This window comes from Diceros bicornis, chromosome 32, assembly GCF_020826845.1.
Source record: "Diceros bicornis minor isolate mBicDic1 chromosome 32, mDicBic1.mat.cur, whole genome shotgun sequence".
Lineage (NCBI taxonomy): Eukaryota > Metazoa > Chordata > Mammalia > Perissodactyla > Rhinocerotidae > Diceros > Diceros bicornis.
Genome location: NC_080771.1, coordinates 23,562,298 through 23,583,080, shown reverse-complemented (window position 1 = coordinate 23,583,080; position 20,783 = coordinate 23,562,298). Strand labels below are relative to the sequence as shown.

Sequence of the window (20,783 nt, the reverse complement as noted above, 5' to 3'; positions counted from 1 at the left end):
GCCCTACCACACAGCAGGGCTGGTTAAGTCCTTTATTCAGCTCCATAGCTTCCTTTCAAAAGAGAATTCATAAGTGAGAAAATCATTTTTCAATCAAGAAAGGCTTAGGCATACAGAATGGCACCTACCTTTCTGAAATGTGCAAGCATGTCTGGGCTTCGCTCACACATTTCTGTGAGGAGGACTACAGATGTGTGAAGGACACCTGAAAGAAAAGAGCAAATGAAAACTAAAAATGAGGCTATAATATTCAACTTCATAGAATAGGCTTTGAGTTCTGAAGGTCAATTCCAAAAGGATAGTTGCCACTTTTGCTTTTTAATCTCCCAAAGAATCTAAGCATTGAGGTGAATACAAAGGAGGTATTTAATAGATGCCTGCTGATTTAATACTGGCCAAGTCAATAAAATCAGAATATTTTAAACAATTATGTGACCAAAATAATTGCTAAAAAATTATAACCATACATGTCTCTCCATCTGAGAAGATCCATAAAGACATGCTCACAGTCAGTATAAGCTAGGTATCATCTGCTCTACTTTATCAATAAGCTCTAAGCTGAGTTCTAATAGATAATTTGATAAGCAAAAATCTTAATAAGATTTTAAATTTCCAGATAAAACGTATCAAAACTCTGAGGTAATCGTGGATGAGCAAGTGAATTTGCTTGTTCCAGAGTGAGTAAAAACAATCTCACAATAGTTTTCACTAAATAAGTGCCCTAACATTCATTTGTTCAACAAGTATATTTTGAGCCTTCTAGACACAGGACTGAATCAATCAAATTAAATATACCTTACATTTTTTTTCTCAGCGTTTAGGACACATGAATTTTCTTGACTCAGAACTTGTTTCATTGACTTCAAAATAAAAACAAAGTAGGAAAGAATAGACACATTCCATTTAATTCCTCTCAAGTGTTATATAAATTTATCTAAGTACACATTACAAATTCCTGTTACAAGTAACCTAAAAAAATGTTCATAAATCTTACACTCCTACCACAAGGCAATAAAGAAATAACTTTTTCTTCTATTATAAAATGGCCAAGAAATCAAAAGATTTTACACATGAAAATCAAGGCTAGGATCATGTGTACATTACACTGAATGTTAGTAACTTAATACAGTACTTTTAATATAGTAAAAGAGGACCAGAGATGAAAAACAGGTTTACTATGAAGAAATCAATCTCTAATTAGAAAACTAGGATATCAGAGTAGAAGACAGATAAATCCTTCCTGGAAAACTGTCTAAGCACCACAGAGAGGCAAGTCCACTGCACTGAGACAGAGGCCAACAGTGCCTGAAGCCTTTCTCCTTTCCTTGCTCCCTTGTACTTCATCAGTGCATCCAAATCACATTACCATGGTTCTTTTCATTCAATAAATTTTTTGTTGCTGGTAAAAACATCTCCATAAGTTCAGGAACCTTCCTGATGACATGAACAGCACATAGTGCTGCCTATAAAACAATACAAAGGACAAAAGATTAATTTCAATTAAGTCAAGGTAACCAGTCTTACAAAAAACAACAACAAAAAACTTTACCAACTAGTTCATCTACCAGAAAAATAAAGAAGACAGAAGTTAGATATCAGATTTACTATTTATTAACTGGTTAGGGCTTTCCAATTTATACTACTGATTGTATTAATGAGAACTTCTAGCTCACCTGTCCCTTTGTTCATATATTGTTAAATAAGGGACAAAAACTTCCTAGACTAGACCATGGTTAACATGAATTTATCAAACAAGTTAAACATAACTTATGTGGAGTTTTGGCAAAGTAAAAAACAAAGACTTCCATCTGTGATAATCATTCTTCTGAGTAAGATGACCAAACGGTTTTATAAAAACATCATGCAATTCAAAGATATACACTGCAGATGCTTTCAATCTGCTGTTCCTTTTAATAATATCTATACTTCCTCAGTTCACTCTCTGCTGACATCAAGAAAATCACCTGAAAGGTACTTAGCTAGTCCCTACTAAAGAAAAGATGGTCTTAGCTTGTTCACTGGAAAGAAAGGTACATTCAAAGACTGACTTTGGCTACTCTCCCCCAAAGTAACCATAACTACTATTTGTTGGAGTTGAATACCATATAAGTTTAGATACATTAATAAGAAAAGATTTCAGCTAATTCTTCCCATGTTATATTTGGGTAAAAAAATGATTTCTTTTCTAATCTGCAGGAACGTTTTACTTAAATAATACACCTTCTGAACAAGAGCAGCCCACATATTCTTTAAGAGAAAGGACTGGCTTTGGTTTGCAGCCATTATTAAAGTGTGTGATCCTGGAAAACAGCTTGGCCCTTTCAATGCCTCTGTCTCACATCGTAAACATAGAGGCACAGACACTGTTGATATAGAGGCACCATAAATGCTAACCAGAGGATAGCATGTGTTCACTTCTTGGACTTCTAAATTTTATACCTTTTGTTTATGAAGGTTTTAGAGTTCAAGCACACAAAATAACAACAAAATGTTTATATCAATAAATAAAAGCCGATAAGAGAATAAGATCATTGTCTTCCATTACTATTCCATTTAGACACACCAATTTTAGAAAGTGTGTTCTAGATCATTCCTTAATAATTATCTAGGTCCCAATGGAACTGCACTTCCAGAGATTCAAAGGCTCTAATACAAAGGTATGGGCACTAATAATTAGGAGAAAAGCAAATTCGTAAAGATTTGTTCATTATTATTTTGTCTCAATACTGTTTAGAATCAGGTAATTTAGGAGGTAATTAGGTATGCCATCTAGTATATCCAGTAACATTTGTTTGTCTATAAATCATTTCCTTCGGGCTGGCCCAGTAGTGTAGTGGTTAGGTTCGCGTGCTCCGCTTCTGTGGCCTGAGATTCGCAGGTTTGGATCCCAGGTGTGGACTTACATACCGCTCATCAAGCCATGCTATGGCAGTGCCCCACATACAACACAGAGGAAGACTGGCACAGATGTTAGCTCAGTGACAATCCTCCTCAAGCAAAAAGAAAGATTGGCAAAAAATGTTAGTTCAGGGCCAATTTTCCTCACCAAAAAGAAAAAAAAAATCATTTCCTTGAAAAAAGAAGAATTCAGAGAAGAATTAAAGTGTTCACAATCACTTATCAATTAGAGAGTTAATTAGAAAAAGAACCTCTAAAATTAGTATAAAAAACTGATTTTGATTTATAAACACTTGATTCATATACAATCATTTAAAATACATTTACTGCACAAAGAAAGATACATTACATTATCATCAGAGCTTTCAACATTGAATAATTTGTCTTATCTCCTGTAACACTCCCTAATCCAAACACAGACTTGGTTTCACTAAAAGTTACCTTTTTTCTTAAGTAAGAGTTGGAGGTTTTCAGGAGTTTCTCTACCTCTCCTGCAAGATCTCTGCACATCTCTGAGGAGCCCATGCAGCCAAGCGTACAAAGTGCTAGACCCTGTACATATTGTGTGCTATGGTTAAGATCACTGCAAAAGAAAGAAAGAAGGTAAAAACGAACATGCTCTGCCTGGTGCTCCTCATGAAGAAGTTTCACAGTCTAACAAGATAGCTCAGAATGATTCACGATTTCTCCAATAAGGAAAATAATAGGATTATTTGTTGCAAAAAAAAAAAGTTTATTCTAACTTTATTACATATTACCAATACAGTAAACTGACAGTCCTTCCTAATAGGCTTACAAGTCAATGTTTCCAGATACCAAAGCAACAGAAATTGGACACGTTAACTGCTACACATTAAAAACAATCCACTTTAGAAAACTCAACAAACCACTGAAAGTAAAAACTAGCAATGACAGAAATATGAAGCATAATTGTATCTTTACAAAATTTTTAATATCCTCTACTAACTACAAAAAAAAATAAGATATAATTAACCAAAACCTTTTTTAAAAAAAAATCAGAAAACACACTCTCTACTGTTAGAGCATTTAAGATGACTTAACCATCACAACAGAAACACTCTGAAACCTTTGATCATATGGTACAGTATTAATCTTGATGTTACATTAATTTTTACACTTTTATTTATTCAAAAAAAGAAAAAAATAGTAACTAAAATAAATTACCTATTTAAACCAACTTTAACTAAGCTAGATATTGATAAAGAGGCCCACTACCTCGTGATACAGATACACAAAATCCTATTTCTAACAGGCATTGATTACTGTACAAAATTTTTTCCAAACTAACCAGGAAGTATACTTTCAGAAAAAGCTGAAATATTAAAAGCTTGAACTGGTAAACTCATCTATATATTAAAATTAACTCTTACTATTCAGAAGCTGAATTATTAAGAGTTATGCTACTTCTATCAGCTTTAAAAGCATTTTAGTATCCTTTAGTTCAGTGGTTCTCAAAGTGTGGTTAATGGATCTCTGAAAGTCCCCTAGACTGTTTCAGGGGGTCCATGCGATCCAAACTATTTTCATAGTACTAACTCATTATTTGTCAACTGTATTGACATTTGCAATGATGGTGCAAAAGCAATGGTGCGAAAAACTACTGGTACATTAGCAGAAATCAGGGCAGTGGCACCACACTAGTAGTCACTGTATTCACTGTCACACACTCACAGAGGGAGGGAGGGAGAGAGGGAGGAAGGTAGTTTCACTTAAGATTGCCCATGACAGGGCCGACCCCGTGGCTTAGCGGTTAAGTGCGCACGCTCCGCTGCTGGCGGGCCGGGCCGGATCCCAGGTGCGCACCGACGCACCGCTTCTCCGGCCATGCTGAGGCCGCATCCCACATACAGCAACTAGAGGGATGTGCAGCTATGACATACAACTATCTACTGGGGCTTTGGGGGAAAAAGTAAATAAATAAATAAAAAATTTAAAAAAAAAAGATTGCCCATGACAAAGCACTAAAAATGGTTAGTTTAATTAAATCTTGACTCTCGAGCGCACATTTTTTTTTTTGATTTTTATTGATATTTTAATGGTTTCTAACATTGTGAAATTTTGGGTTGTACATTTTTGTTTGTCCATCACCCCATATATGACTCCCTTCACCCCTTGTGCCCACCCCCACCCCCACTTCCCGGGTAACCACAGTCCAGTTTTCTCTGTCCATGGAGCGCACATTTTTAAACAGTCTGTGTGATGCATACTGAAGTGGCAATCTCAGAGAAAAGCACTTGTGCATTTGTTTCATTTGCAAGCTAAACTATGAACTAGCTGATTTTAAAATGGACATCATTTTTATTCGAAAAATAACTGACAGATAACTACAGTTATTAAGATTTGGGTATCTGAAAGACATTTTCCGGGAAAAAGACTCAAGTAAGCCTATCACTTCAAGAGCAACAACTGAGAATATTTGTTGCCAATGATAATATCCAAACTTTGCAAGTGAGAATTCTGGAAAACTTGTATTGCTACCACGAACTTGAAAGTCTACCAATAATTTAACTCAGTGAACCATTTTTTCCCAAATGCCTTAGGCATGATGTTACAAAATCATGCATGAGTAAAAGATTCATTTAAAGTGCCAAGACAGACCAATGGGTTTTAATAAAACAAACTACCAAACTTCACCGATATGGTTTCAGGTTCCATATTGTAACTAATCCTTAAGAAAGTACCACTTGTGGAGTTTTGGTATAGTATCAAAGAAGAATATCTATAGTTATTTGAAAGGCTGTTAAAGTCCTCTTCCTTTTTCTAACTACATTATCTGTGAAGATCCATTATCAGGATCGTCTCCAAATACTTCAATCAAAATATAACATAAGAAATTGAAGGTAGAAGCAAATATGAACATCTAGCTGTCTTCCATTAGGCCAAATATTAAAGAGACTGACAAAAATGTAAAATAATGCCAGTCTTCTCACTAAATTGTTTTTGTTTTGGAAAACAGTTTTATTTTTTACAAAAAAATGTCATTTATGTTAACATGTAAAGGGTTCATTATTGGTAATTTTAAATAAACTAACAAATGGTTTCAGTCTTCCCTGAAGAACAAAGACAGGAAAAGAAAGTAAAGTGTAAATTAACCAGGTTTGCTACTTTTCACCAATTTGAATATTTAAGATAAAAATTACTGGTAAAATGAAGCTTGAGTATTAACTATCGCTTTACTATTTAGTCTCCAGGTTCCCAAGAACATTGAGTTGACTTTTCATTCATTTTTCAATGATTAAGAATATTTGCAAAATGCTAGCTCTTAAAATATCATATCCAATTTTTAAAGATTTAATTTCAAAATCTTTAACGTCTTAGAGTTTTTCTAGGCCAATGAACAACGAGGCAAACATTCATTACTAAACATAAAAACTGCCGGTACACTATGATGCCCAATAATACAAACAAAAAGCAAAAAGCTCACATTAAAAAAAAAAAAAAAAAAAAACCCACTCATTAACAGATTTTTTTAAAACAAAACAAAACTGAACGATCCAGTCTTTTAACTGAGCTTAGACTGAAGCACCAGATCAATTTCCAACTAGTGAAAAAGTAGCTCTTTCTCAAATTCACTTGGGGCTTGACATTAAAATTAAATACAAAGATTACTTCTTTGCCTATGTGCCTCATTCTTCACTTTTTATCAAGCTACAAACTTATATTTGAGTTTGATATTAACTCTCTTAACATGAACTTGCTGCTAGGCAGAACTGCCAAATAATCAGCACGTGATGGAAGGCTTGAGTAAAAAGGGCAACAGAGCATGCAAGAACAAAAACTAAAGAAACTCTCAGAGGCCTGTCCAGGGTAAACGTATAAAAGAGTCATGCCAAACATCGAGAATGTAACCTCCGTGACACCAAGGATTTCTGTCCATTTTTTTCATTCTCCATCCCCAGAACTTATAACAGTTCCTGGTATGCAACAGGTACGCAATAAAGATTCATTGAATAAATGAATCAACTTAGTATTTTCATTACTAATATCTATTTCAAGGGCAAAAAACAAGAATCTCTCAAAATTAAATTCATAAACTCAATGTATTTACAGGATACACTCTATATTTACAACCAAACCTAATTCTCATTTTGAAATTTTCCATTATCTATTGGGAAATTTTAAAGTAGAACATTATTTACCACAGGAAAGTATAAAAGTTCAAAGTCTACAAATTTGATTATCTATATCTTCCTGCTTCTACTTCCTCCCAAATATACAAATATTGAAAATGAAGAAGCAATCTAAAAAAGGATATTAAACTGACAGACAAATTAAAACCAAACTAAAACAAATCAAAAAGCACCTTTAACCAAGAAGGCGATCAGAACTTCCATTAAGTTTCTAACAGAAATTTATTATAAGAGGGATGCTGGGAAGAACTACTAAGTCCCTGCTCAGGTCCTCTAATTTCTACATATAGCAAGCATTCCTTGGTCTGTAAGTTAAACAAACATGACTGGACTAGTAAATCAATAAAGCAGCCATGAGAGAAAAAAAGACATACACAAAAATTCACAGGGCTAAGTTTAATTCCATGCAACTGAAATCTTGGATTGGATCTCTGACAAGCAGGACCTCTCTTATTACATTTAAGTGATACTTACTCAGAACATACACTGGTAATTCTTTAATAAATATAAAGTTTCATTATTCATGGTATGTAAAATCCCATAAATATAAGATAAGAAAGCTCAGATTTACCAATGCTTTTTCTATTCTATAAAGGCCCAAATGCTTATTTCATTGCTAAATTGTGTTCCTATGCCTGAAGATGCTCAGCAATACCTTATTTAATTAAATTATCTCCTATGAAAGATTTAATCCTTTGCTTAGCCTCTTTACATATAAGCTACAGAACCAAAAGCAATTCCCATAATATTCTGGACAGTAAATATAAAATCAGTAAATAGAAGCTCTTGATATCATAAGCAATACCTAAAAGAGCAAAATAGTTATTAGAAGAAGGAAAGGTAAGCTTACTTCTTGATACAGTTGGTCATGAGAAGATGGACATCTTGTCTTTCATCTAACAGCAGCATTGCCCCTAAATAGCCAATGCGTTTGTCTGTGAATTTTTGAGAGGCGATAAGCTTGAGGCACTCCAACTGCAAATAAAAAAAAGAAAGAAAAGAGGGGAAAAAAAAAAAAGAAATTAAGAAATTGCTACCAAAATCTAGAAAAGCAATGCTTTTAACCCAGAGTCAATGGATGACTGAAGTAAATAGATATAACCTGTATTATCAAACTACCTAGATATAAGGCAAAGATTTAAGATCTTTGGATATCTCTGACAATGGTAATCAAGTTCTAGAATAGATCATTTTGTCAAGGTCCTTTGATATTTGCCATCCAAATAATCTGTGAAGTTTAACTTAGTTCTACAGATTCATACAAATACAAACTAGTAAAGTACTATAATAAGATATTAATAACCCTAATTCCTAATTTAATCCCTGGGTTATATTAAATATTAAATAATAAACATATTAAATGAGCACCTAACTCATGTAGGTATTTAAGGTCTGGTTCCTATTTTTTTTTTTTAAGATTTTATTTATTTATTTTTTCCCCCCAAAGCCCCAGTAGATAGTTGTATGTCATAGCTGCACATCCTTCTAGTTGCTGTATGTGGGACGCAGCCTCAGCATGGCTGGAGAAGCGGTGCGTCGGTGCGCGCCCGGGATCGGAACCCGGGCCGCCAGCAGCGGAGCATGCGCACTTAACCGCCAAGCCACGGGGCCGGCCCCATCTGGTCCCTATTTTGAATATCAAAAATCTCAATAACTGGAAATATATCAAAGTGCCAAACACTATCCTAAACACCAGGAATGTACAATTGAAGAAGACACAGACAATAACTAACTTTAGTAGAATGTGGAAAGTGCTACACATAGGGTTTGAACCAAGTACTATGGGAGAGGTGAGGGTTTAAGAATCAAATACAGAAAGAAAAAAAAAGCCAGAGGAAAGAAAACTCAGTAGTGGAATTAACCTACAATGTTTTACATGATTTCTTCTTTACATAATTGTTAGGAATCCCAAGACCTCAAGAATCCTTGTAGTTAAATAGTTTCTCTCTCTATTCAGCCTTTCTTGAACATCACAATCACTTTGATATATGTTATTATTCCATCTTAACAAAGTGGAAAAGGCCAAATATGCCCTCTAGAGCAGTGCTTTTCAAAGGGTGTACACAAGTTAGACTCTCCAGAAGGGTTTTTCAAACCATGCTCCCATTTAGAATCACTGCATTCCAAGGAAAGGGGCTCAAATGCAGACCTGTGTACACAGGAATCTAAGATCGTGTGAGACTATTTTCCATAAAAATTTTTCTAGTAAGTTCAAAAGTGAAATTGAAGGAAGTAAAAGAGTTTACAAATAAAATTGTTTCGAGCTATTTAAAAACTGCTTTCTCAATGTACCTGTATTAAAAACACCTAAAGGTAGCGAAACGACTATACTATCATGAACAAGTGAAAGAAGCCTCCAAGGGAGAATAACCAGGATCCCAAAGGAAAACTGTAATGCCTTCGAAGATGGACAGATTATGTATCAATTCTTCCCTTCCTCCTATACATTCAATTTAAATCTAAAAAACAAGTTCTGAAATAGAAGATGATGCAAGTCATTTTTACAATGTCAGCAGAAAAATTACTGCTGAGGTGAACGAGACTATCAAGAGATAAAATGTTATTTTAAAAATCTTACTCTTTTTTCAAACTGAAGGTTTTTAAATCTTCCCATTTAATAATTCTATAAATATTTTAGCAGTGAAAGAAAATGTTCCAAGAACTAGGAATCACTTAAATTTTCATCATCTTTATTGAACCACGCTTCTGGCAAACACCAGGCATTACACAAATTTTCCAAAAGTTTTTTATTAAGATGAACTAATGAGAAGGAGATACTCTTAGGCATTAATACTACATATTTTTTAGAACCAAGTTTTATGAAAGTCACACTAAAAGTCATCAGTGACTGCTGAGTACAATTTGTTGCTTTTTAAAACTTACCTAAGAACTAAGCAACAAAAAGAAAAACTAAATTTTAAAGGGACAAACACTAAATTAACTATTTTTAATATTCTCCATTTGTACAGTGACTCTGCTTCAAGAATAAGCATTTGGTTTTTGAAGGTGACAAATTTGAGGGGTAAATATAAGATTACATGACCAGAAATGGCATCTGAAATACATTCTTCAGCAAAGGATTAACTTTGATCACACTTTACACTCAGGTGGCAGCGGCCAGCAATAGTGCTGAGAATGTACCATGTTTCATCTTTTAGAATGTTATCAGCTTTCAAACATTAAAAAAGAAAAAGGTTGGAGGGCAGTACAATGGGATGTGGCTAAAAGAGAGGGGAGGGCATCCACTGTTGAGCAGCAATAGCTAAAAACACAACTCAATACTTGTATGAATTACAGAACAAAAGAAAAACAGTAATCAAGTCAATGTATCTGCCCCTTAGGACAAACTCAAATTCATCCTGTACTACTCCTCCTCACTTAAAGCTATTTGAAAATGCTATCTGAAACATCTGTAATCCATATTAGCATATGTGGATCTAGCATATGCTTTAAGACCATGGTAAACAGTCCAGCTTTTACATTCACACCACTACAGGGACAACAAAAAACTTTTGCTTTTACTCCCAACTCTGTGAGCAAAGGCAACAGACAAATGACAAACTTGGAAAAAATATTTACAACTCATTTCAGACATGAAATCCTATGTAACAGGATCCTACAAATTGATTTTTGAAAAGACCAACAACCCAATACAAAAATGGACAAAGAATATGGGCAGGGCCGGGCTGGTGACATAGGGGTTAAGTGCGTGTGCTCCGCTTTGGCGGTCCGGGGTTTGCAGGTTCAGATCCCAGGCATGGGCCTATGCACTGCTCATCAAGCCATGCTGTGGCAGGAGTCCCATATAAAGTAGAGGAAGATGGGCATGGATGTTAGCCCAGGGCCAATCTTCCTCAGCAAAAAGAGGAGGATTGGCAACAGATGTTAGCTCAGTGCTAATCTTCCTCACCAAAAAAAAAAAAAAAAAAAACCACGCACAGTTCAAAGAAAAAAAAGTAATTCAAACATGAAATGGAGTTCAATCTCCTCATAAAACAAACACAAATCCAACTAGTTACATTTACTAAAAAAAAATCACTGAACTTGAAAAGGGTGAATTATATGACACGTAAAACATGCCTCAATGAAGTTATTAGAAAGGAAATAGAAATACAAATCAAAACCATACTGATACTACTTTTTAACCTATTAGCAAAGATAAAAAAATGTTTTAACAGTGCGAGGACATCAGTGATGGGAGTAAAAACTGGTACAACCTGTAGCAAGAAAGATCTGGCCTGACCTTTTGACTCAATAATCCATTTTTAGGAACTTACACTACATTTATATTCACATGTGCAAAATAATGGATATTAGTCAACTGTAGTATTATTTTAAACAGTAAGATTGGAAATAAATGTCCATTAATAAGGCACCAGTTTAACAAATTATGATTTATACATATAACGAAACACTGCTGGATAGACTACGAGTATGTAAAAAAAGCTGAAAAAAAAGAAGCAAGCTCTTTATATATTGATATGGTCTAATCTTCAAGACATTATTAAATGGACAGTGCAAACAGTATGTTATATATTTTAAAGGAGAGGGGGTGAGAATATATATATTTCCATTGCCTGGAGATGTATAAAATATCTCTGGAAGGACAGTCAAGAAACTGATAACCCCAGTTGCCTAAAGGAGGGAAACTAAACGATCAGAAGAGGACAGAGAGCAGAGTTTTCATCATATATCCTTTGTATCTTTTAAATTTTGCATCAATGAACTGTCATTATCTATTCCAAAGATAAATAATATTGGACTAGGAGAAAAAAATTAAAAACTCTAGGGGCCGGCCTTGTGGCATAGCGGTTAAGGAGGCATAGCGGTTAAGGAGGCATAGCGGTTAAGTGCGTGCTCTACTTCGGCGGCCCTGGGTTCACAGGTTCGGGTTGCGGGTGCGCGGCGACACAGCACTTGTCAAGCCATGCTGTGGCAGCATCCCATATAGGGTGGAGGAGGATGGGCACAGATGTTAGCCCAGGGCTAATCTTTCTCAGCAAAAAAGAGGAGGATTGGCATGGATGTTAGCTCAGGGCTGATCTTCCTCACCAAAAAAATAAATACGTAAAAAAATGAAAATTAAAAACTGTAGGATAAGGAGAATTTATATATAGATGTGTTTAGAAAAATTATTATAATTAAAAAGGAAAAAATAATTTAGGAAAATCATTTATTCCCCCTACAAAGTTGAACAACATGTATTTCAAATAACAACAAAAATAATTTGAGTCTTGGTATCGTTTTTTGTGTGTGTGTGTGTGTGTGCGTGTGTGTGAGGAACATCAGCCCTGAGGTAACAACCATGCCAATCCTCCTCTTTTTGCTGAAGAAGACTGCCCCCGGGCTAACATCTGTGCCTATCTTCCTCCACTTTATACACAGCATGGCCTGACAAGCAGTGCATCGGTGTGCGCCTGGATCCGAACCCGGGCCGCCAGCAGTGGAGCACACGCACTTAACCGCTACGCCACGGGGCCGGCCCCTCTTGGTATCATTTTATGAAAAACACTGAAAATTTTAAGATCAGAATCTTATGAAAATACAACTCAGTAGATGGAAACAATCAGTCTTTTTTAGATAACTTAAATTCATAATGAACAATTACTGTGCTATTCTATTATATCTGTGATGCTGTAGGAGCTTGTTAAGAAGTATGTTCATTCCTTATCTCTAATCCCCACAATGGCTGTGTTTTTTCTGCTGGCAGTTATTTTGTATTCTTCACCTACTATCAATTTCTCCTTTGTCAACAACACTTTTAACATACTTGCTTTTCCCACAGCGACCTTCTCCCTCTCCCCCCACCATCCATCCCAAAGGGCCGATTGTGATAACTCTTTGCTACTCACTCATTTTTTTGTGTGTGTGAGGAAGATCAGCCCCGAGCTAACATCCATGGTAATCCTCCTCTTTTTTTGCTGAGGAAGACCGGCTCTGAGCTAACATCTATTGCCAATCCTCCTCCTTTTTTTTTTTCCCCAAAGCCCCAGTAGATAGTTGTATGTCGTAGTTGCACAGGACACGGCCTCAGCATGGATGGAGAAGCGGTGCATTGGTGCACGCCGGGGATCCGAACCCGGGCCGCCAGTAGCGGAGCGCGCGCACTCAACTGCTAAGCCACGGGGCCAGCCCCTCACTCATCTTTTATATTTACTTTCCAATTGTTTTGAGACACTGTGGTTTTGCTTTAATTTAGTAAACTCCTGCTGGGTACAAACCAATGTGCTAGACATTCTCACTGATACAGCTAGAAGGGCACATAAAAGAAAACCAACATTTGGATAGATATCATAAAGTATGATATATATACTGTGACAGTTATACACAAGCTACTCTGAAAACAAGTTAGGAAGGGCACCCAATTGAGATTAGAAACAGTAAGAAAACACCAGAGCAAGGTTCCTATCTCTTCACATAATACATAGTGGAATAAAAGAAACCAATCTGAGTTAGGACCTGTGCCTTTCTAATCCTGGTTCTAGCTAAGAGACCTAAGCAAGTTATTTCAACAACCTGTGCCTCAGTTTCCTCATCACTAAAGTAACTGAGCCACATCATGGAAGACAGCCTTAACAGTTGTCCTCTACTCCCTGCTTTCTCGGCAGACAGTCAGTAATTCTCTCTAGCTGATCCTTGAAGTGGCCTCAGAATTCTCAACAGCAGCATTCCAGGCAGCCATTAGCAACAAACCTAAGAGACTGAAGTTATCAACCCCCTTTGGAAAAAATACAATCAGTGCCTTAAGAAGTAGTTCCCAAACCTGACTGATCAAAATCACCTGGGAGAGTTTTGGAAACTATAGGTCACCTCCAGGATATTCTGATGGAGTAGATTTGAGGTAGAGCCTGACAATTTAATTTTTACAAACTTTTTCTAGATGACTCTTCAAGTTCCAATTTTCTTTGAATTTCAAAGCCATTTTAAAAAGAACTTTACCAGGTTTCTGGCCTCGTTACATTTCTCTGAAGCAAGTACAAATATTGTCTTTCATCAACATTTAATTGGTTGCCCTTGAGAAAAAAGCTGTACTCATTTTGTTAGCTTTCAGAACAATTTCCTACAAGGTCAAACGCACATATACATTTGCTTTTAAATTTAACATTTGAGTCTTATGATGTGAACAATCACCTTAATGAAAAGATGCAATTAAAGTTTTGTAAACATTAACGGATCTGCAATTGATTGGTTAGGTCTTTTTAAAAGTTACCTTTATTTCATTTCAATATTCAGAAATAACTTTCTAGTTTATCCACACACACACATTTTTGAAGAACAAGCTTATAACTGCTTTATCACTATGTAGCCTGACAACATAAAATCTATACAGACCAGAGCCCGTTTTTTCATTCTTCTGGCAGAAGAGAAAAAAAAAACCTAACATTCCTATTGCATCCCAATTTTCTCAAGAAAATTTATTATGAAATATTTCACTCAAAAATATACAAAAGGTCATATAACATCATTGACCTACCCACTGACTTTATCAAATCTTAACATTTTACCCCATTTATTTTAAATTTTTTTTTTTTTTTTTTTTTTTGTGAGGAGATCAGCCCTGAGCTAACATCCGCCAATCCTCCTCTTTTTTTTGCTGAGGAAGACAGCCCTGGGCTAACATCGGTGCCCATCTTCCTCCACTTTATATGGGACGCCGCCACAGCATGGCTTACCAAGCAGTGCGTCGGTGCGCGCCCGGGATCCGAACCAGCGAACCCCGGGCCGCCGCAGCGGAGCGCGCGCACTTAACCGCTTGCGCCACCGGGCCGGCCCCTATTTTAAATTTTTTAATGCTACAAATTCAACTGAAGCTTTCTACATACTCTGCCTCAATACCATTTCCCTTCTCTCCATCCCAGGAGAAACCAAAACTCAAACCTGCTATTCATCACTTCATAGACAGTAAGGACTGTCCTATGTCCTTACTACACATGCAGAGACAACTGTTTTTGAATGTTTTAAACTTTATATAAGTACCATACCATATTCCTGCTCTTTTCACTCAACATCTTTTGAGCATTACTCATATCCAGACAAGAAGCTCTAAATCAGTCACATTCGTTGCTATATAGTATCCCACTTGTGAATATATCATAACTTACCTATTCTTTTTGTGGACATGTAGATTGTTCTCAATGTTTTCCTATTAGAAACAATGCTGCACTGAACACTCTTATTAATGTCTTTTTTTAAACGAACAGGGAGCCTTGATCAGATTCAAATTTTTCAGTTTTTGTTTTGATTTTGCAAATATTCTTCAGAGGTGGTGGTATGAACTTTCATCAGGAGGCTTATAATTATTTCTGGTGGTTCTCTCTCTTTTGTGACGTTAGCAGCACTGACAATCATCAGAGGCTGCAAAATGGTAATACTGTAATTCTTTCATTCCTTCCTCATTTATTAGCTGGGCTATTCCTCTAAGGAGCCAACTTTTCTACATATACCATTGGGTTATGAATAGTTCCTTCAGAAAGAGCTTACCAACAATTCCTTCAGAAGGAACTGCTGGTAAGGAAAAGCAGAATAAACGTTTGTTTCTTTCCTTGTATTTACTAGTTTTCAAAATAATGAGTCAGTTTCCTAGTATCCTCCAAAGACAACCAGTGGAGTTTTTAAAATTATTATGAACTCACTGATATAAACTTATTATGTTTCTGTTACAATTATTATTCTTATTAATGCTCAAATTTTCTCATTTTAGGGCACGACAGCCTCTTCTGGTGGCTACTAAATCCCCCCCCCTTTTTTTTTTTTGCTGAGAAAGATCGGCCCTGAGCTAACATCTGTGCCCATTCCCCTCTACTTTATATGTGGGATGCCTGCCACAGCATGGCTTGATGGTGGTGCACAGGTCCACGCCCAGGATCTGAACCTGCAAACCCCGGGCCACCGAAGAGGAGTGCGTGAACTTAACCACTACGCCACCTGGCCAGCCCCCTGCTAAATCCTTTTAACATGACCTCTGTAGTCTTTCCTGCTTTCTGGCACAGTAAGACGGTACAAGCTTATTTTGTACATTTCCCGCCCCAGATTTAGGAGGAGCCATTTTTCCAACAGGCCCTGGCCCTTTTACAGTAAAATGGTAGTTGGAGACCACAATCTAGGCTTAAGGGTACTCATGATAAGGATGCCTACCTACTATCACCACTTCTTTTCAATATTGTACCACATGTACATTGTAGTAAGGAAATAAGAAAAAAGAAAATATTTAAAGATGGAAAAGGAAGGAAACTGCCATTATTTGCAGATGACAGTATAGATGATATGGAAACAATGGAGTCTATAGGGACTTTTAGAACCAAGCTCAATAACATTGCTAGGGAGATAAATATACAAAAACCACTTATATTTCTATATATCTACAACATAATTATTAAAAATTTTTAAGGATGCTATTTGCAATAGGAACAAGAGCTCCAAGGAACCTACGAATAAATTTCACCAAAGATGTATAAGACCTTATGGAGAACATTATAAAACTAGAGAACCTAAGGAAGTGGAGTGCTATACTATATTGACGGAAGGGAAGACTACAGTAATTGGGTATAGCAGGCCAGGTTGGAATTGGGAAAAAATAAGAGAATGCATGCCCCGCCTGGAGAAGGTCACCAGTCTACTACTGCCATGTGAAAATGTGAATCCAGTGTTGTCAAATTCTCTGATTTTCTAAGAGAAACTAGAAATCCAGATTTCTATGATAGGTTCCTTGGTTTTTATAGGTTGGCAGCAAATTCAAAACAATTTTAAGTATTTGCAAAACAAAACACACCTGTGAAAGAATGTGGCCCCTGAGCCACCATTTTCTACTCCTGCAATCTACCCACTTCTTTAGATACTCCACTTTATTTCTGGGCTATGTTTTAAGCCAGACATGTGAAAGCTTACAAACCCTATAGGAAATCTATCACTGCTTTTGTTGTAACAATGCTGAGGATACTGCCGCTTACATTACTAAGAGACTCCTAGGTAAAAGACGCATGTAAGAAAATCTCTTTTAAAATTCTGTGCTTTTTCAAAAATTTTTGTTTGCTGTCCTTGAGGAAATGGTAAAATCAGTAATATTCGAAGGTCTGTTATGTACAAAGCATGAATGTTTAACATATATTAAGTTTACTTAATCTTCATAATTACCCTGCAAAATAGCATTAGGATTCTCCCCATTTTGCAGATAAGGAAACTGAGACAAGAAACGTTAAGGATCTTGCTCAAAATCACACAGACAGTAAAGTAACAAAGCCAGAATTCACAATCAGGCAGTCTGGTTTCCGCAGTTGTGCGCTTAAATTCTGGTAATAACAACCACATAACTGAATGGTTTTTTCTTGCCTTAGCTGCCTCACCAACAGCAACAACACTGGCCTTGTGTTCTGAATTCTTCCTTCTCCCAACCCTTACTTTCTACTATTCTTTTTCTCTTTTAAATAGATGCTGGTAATGTATGTCATTTCAAAGTCTTTGTACAATAAGGCAGGGCTAAAATAATTAAATAAATCGTTAATAAATTTAATGCAAATAGATGTTTATATTTAAACTAAACCCAAAGAATGAATAGGTTTTAGAGTTATACAAGGCTGAGTTCTAATCCTCTTCCTAATATGTACTAGCTGTATGAATTTAAACAAGTCACTTAAACACTGAACTTCAGTTTCCTCATCTGTAATATGAGGATATTACCTACCTCATGGGTTTTATTGTAAAATTTAAATAAGACTTTTAAATGTGGCTACTAGAAATTTTAAAATTACACATCTGGCTTATATTTTATTTCTATCGGACAGCATCACACTAGATAACTGCAGTAAAAAGTAAAAAGAAACAGGTGAAATTAGTTTTAATAATATATTTTATTTAACCCAATATATCTAAAATATAATCATTTCAACATATAATCAACATAAGAATTATTAGATATTTTACATCTTTCTTTTATACTAAGGCTTCTAAATACAGTATTTTACACTTACAGCACATCTTAATTTGTACACTACATATCCATCAGAAATATTTGAACTGTATTTAGATTTCATAAAATTTACAATTGGTAAAGTAGTTTCACATACTCAAGTTGTCTAAAATATACTTAAAAGTTTTCTAATAACTGCATCAAGTACTCCACAAAACTTTATTTTCCTTTAATATTCACCCCAGTTGAACTAGCCACATTTCAAGAGCTCAATGGCTACACAGCTAAGGCTAGCAGAATGAACAGCACAGGTCTAACAAATAAAATGCAATTAAAAGGAGGCCAGTTTTTATACATAATTAAATGAAAAAGGCACTGTGATTCATACATGCGGGTGAGAGAATCTAGATATTAATCTTTTTATGGGTACATTATAAAGGAAACTCCAACGGGTGGGGTACCAAATTACTGATATGGATAGGGTCGTGACTGATTCAAATAGAGGAAACAGAAAAAGGGACTTAAAATTATGATTCCTATTCCCACTCAGAAAAATCTTTATTTTTTTGTGCCAAAATTTTAGTAGTTTCCTTGAGTATTATCACTTTTCACCTAAGAATTAAATGTTTTATCAAATAGTTGCAAAACACCCAAAAAATGCCACCTAGATAGACCTGTAAAGCATATTTTATTTAAACACGTTATAGAAACGAAATCTTAGAAATATACAGAGAGCTCTTTTACAAAATGAAAAATCACCAAAGTCTTCAATCTATCCTATGACTTTAAACTCAAGACTCTGTCCTTAAAGAACTTCCTTGGGAGTATGTAAACCTACTGTTTCCATGATGTTAATAGTGGTTATCTCTGAGTGGAGGGATTAAGAGTCTTCCCTCCACTTGACTATCCCTTAAAGCCCAACATATCAGATTTCTGTAAATCTAACCTAATGTATCTACTTACAATCAACCAACAAGAATAACTGAACATCTATTTGCTTTTTACTAACTATGATATGTACTATATCAATAACCACCTGGATCAATTTTTGATGTGGTAAAAGCATATAACATGTTTATTTATAGGAGACAGCTGTTGTTTTTGCCTACCTAGTATGTGATCCTCCTTTCCTCTGATATTAACACCTCAATTTTCCTTTGGGGAATTAATACTCTGCCACTCTCAATCATGTATTTCTAGAGAGGCTTATCTCATTCCCAGCCCCAAGATGAGCATAAAACTAACCCAAGTCAGTCTGATAAGATTCAATTCCATTACTTTTTTGTTTTAACTCAGGGGTGAGGGAATCTCCTTCCACTGAAGTTACTGAGCTGAACAGAAGATATACTGGTGGCCATCTTTCCTGACATATTAAATATATCAAACATTAACAATAGTTATCTTTGAATAACGGAAATATGAGTGGTATTTTTCTCCTTCTACCTAGTCTTGTACATTCTTTCAATTTTGCAGTCTTTTCCTTAAAAAGACTATTAACCATATAATACAATTCCTAAATTAAACAAAATAAAATTAACAGCATTAATAAGAATTTTGAAGCAACCCACTATGCTCTTCTCTGCAACTCAACCCCCTTATCTTGTATAAATGTGGAAAGAAGAAAGCACTTATCACCAAGAATACCATGCTCAAAGCCCAAACTGGCTATATCAAATAATATGCATTTGTGTGTGGGAGAGAATCAGGAGGCAGACCTGCCCAGTGGTTGCAGCAATCAAAGAATGAGGTAATTAGGGCAAAATCCTTAAATGCCATCACTTGGCAACCACCGAATTTCTTTTAGTTAAAAACATCTGTTCTGAGTGTTCATCCTTATAATATCATGCACAGAGAAAATAATTAAGGAAACATTTAGCAAACTGTTTCTTAAATATTCATTATAATCCAGGCCCTGTGATAGAACAACCACAAATTATTGGTTAATCCTGGTCAATTTTTAAGTTAGGTAGCTGCCACCATCAAAATATCCTCTAATCCACATAATGAGAGATTCCCAATAGAAAGGACTATTGACGGCAATATCATGCTTTTCTAGGTCTGCAGCTTTCTCTCTCAATTCTACCCTCAGTTTCACAATGATCAGACTACAAGGCTGTCAAAAGTATCCTCCCTGACAGGAAAGATTGACAGTCCTTGAGCTACTGTTATTCAAATAGGAGTACCCTTGCTAGATGTGGTCTCAGCCCAGCCTACCTGTCCAAAGTGAGCAGGGTAGCCCAGCATGTGCATATATAGTAATTTTGCCACATTCCGACACCGGTATGTATTGTCTTCTTCTCTAAAAGATGACCGGATTGCAGCACATTCTTTCTGGATCATTTCTCGTTCTTCGGCTTGGGTTCGGGCTGTCCGGATGGTCCGGATCAGCTCCCGCAATCTGATGGGGGCTGGCATCCTCTGGATATGGAAAGACATTAAATAAAGATGTTCACATTTTTTACTACCAAAATTGTTCACACAACTTCCCACATAAATTTCCAATTTTTAAGAATTCAAGACTTGCTAAATAAACCCAGTGATACAAAGCTTCAGCAAATCTATTACATACAAACCCCTCAAAACTCAGTAAAGTTCTGGAAAAATACAAACAAAAATGTTAAGCACTAAATTAAGCAAAATAAGACACAGAATACACCAACACATAAAGCCCATCACTAATATCAAAATATCTTAGGAACTAACTCAACTCAAATCTTTACTCAGTCCTTAACGTAATAAGGAAAGGCCTATGTCTAACCTTAGAGAAGACAGATATTTTCTTTTCAACTGTTGTTCAACTCAACATAGCTCAACAAAGTATCAAATGAATA

The 20,783-nt window shown here is 35.8% G+C and overlaps 1 protein-coding gene across 1 annotated transcript in view; it reads right to left on the bottom strand.

Annotated features, from left to right (window-relative positions):
• Positions 1-20,783, bottom strand: part of AP1G1 (adaptor related protein complex 1 subunit gamma 1) — a 77,639-nt gene that overhangs the window by 32,880 nt on the left and 23,976 nt on the right. Inside the window, exons 2-6 of the mRNA XM_058528187.1 lie at positions 20,167-20,370; positions 7,900-8,024; positions 3,340-3,481; positions 1,367-1,463; positions 129-205 (exon numbers count right to left, since the gene is read on the bottom strand). Of these exons, the coding sequence (XP_058384170.1) occupies positions 129-205; positions 1,367-1,463; positions 3,340-3,481; positions 7,900-8,024; positions 20,167-20,367 (642 nt within the window). The 5' untranslated portion in view covers positions 20,368-20,370. The remainder of the gene's footprint in view (positions 1-128; positions 206-1,366; positions 1,464-3,339; positions 3,482-7,899; positions 8,025-20,166; positions 20,371-20,783) is intronic.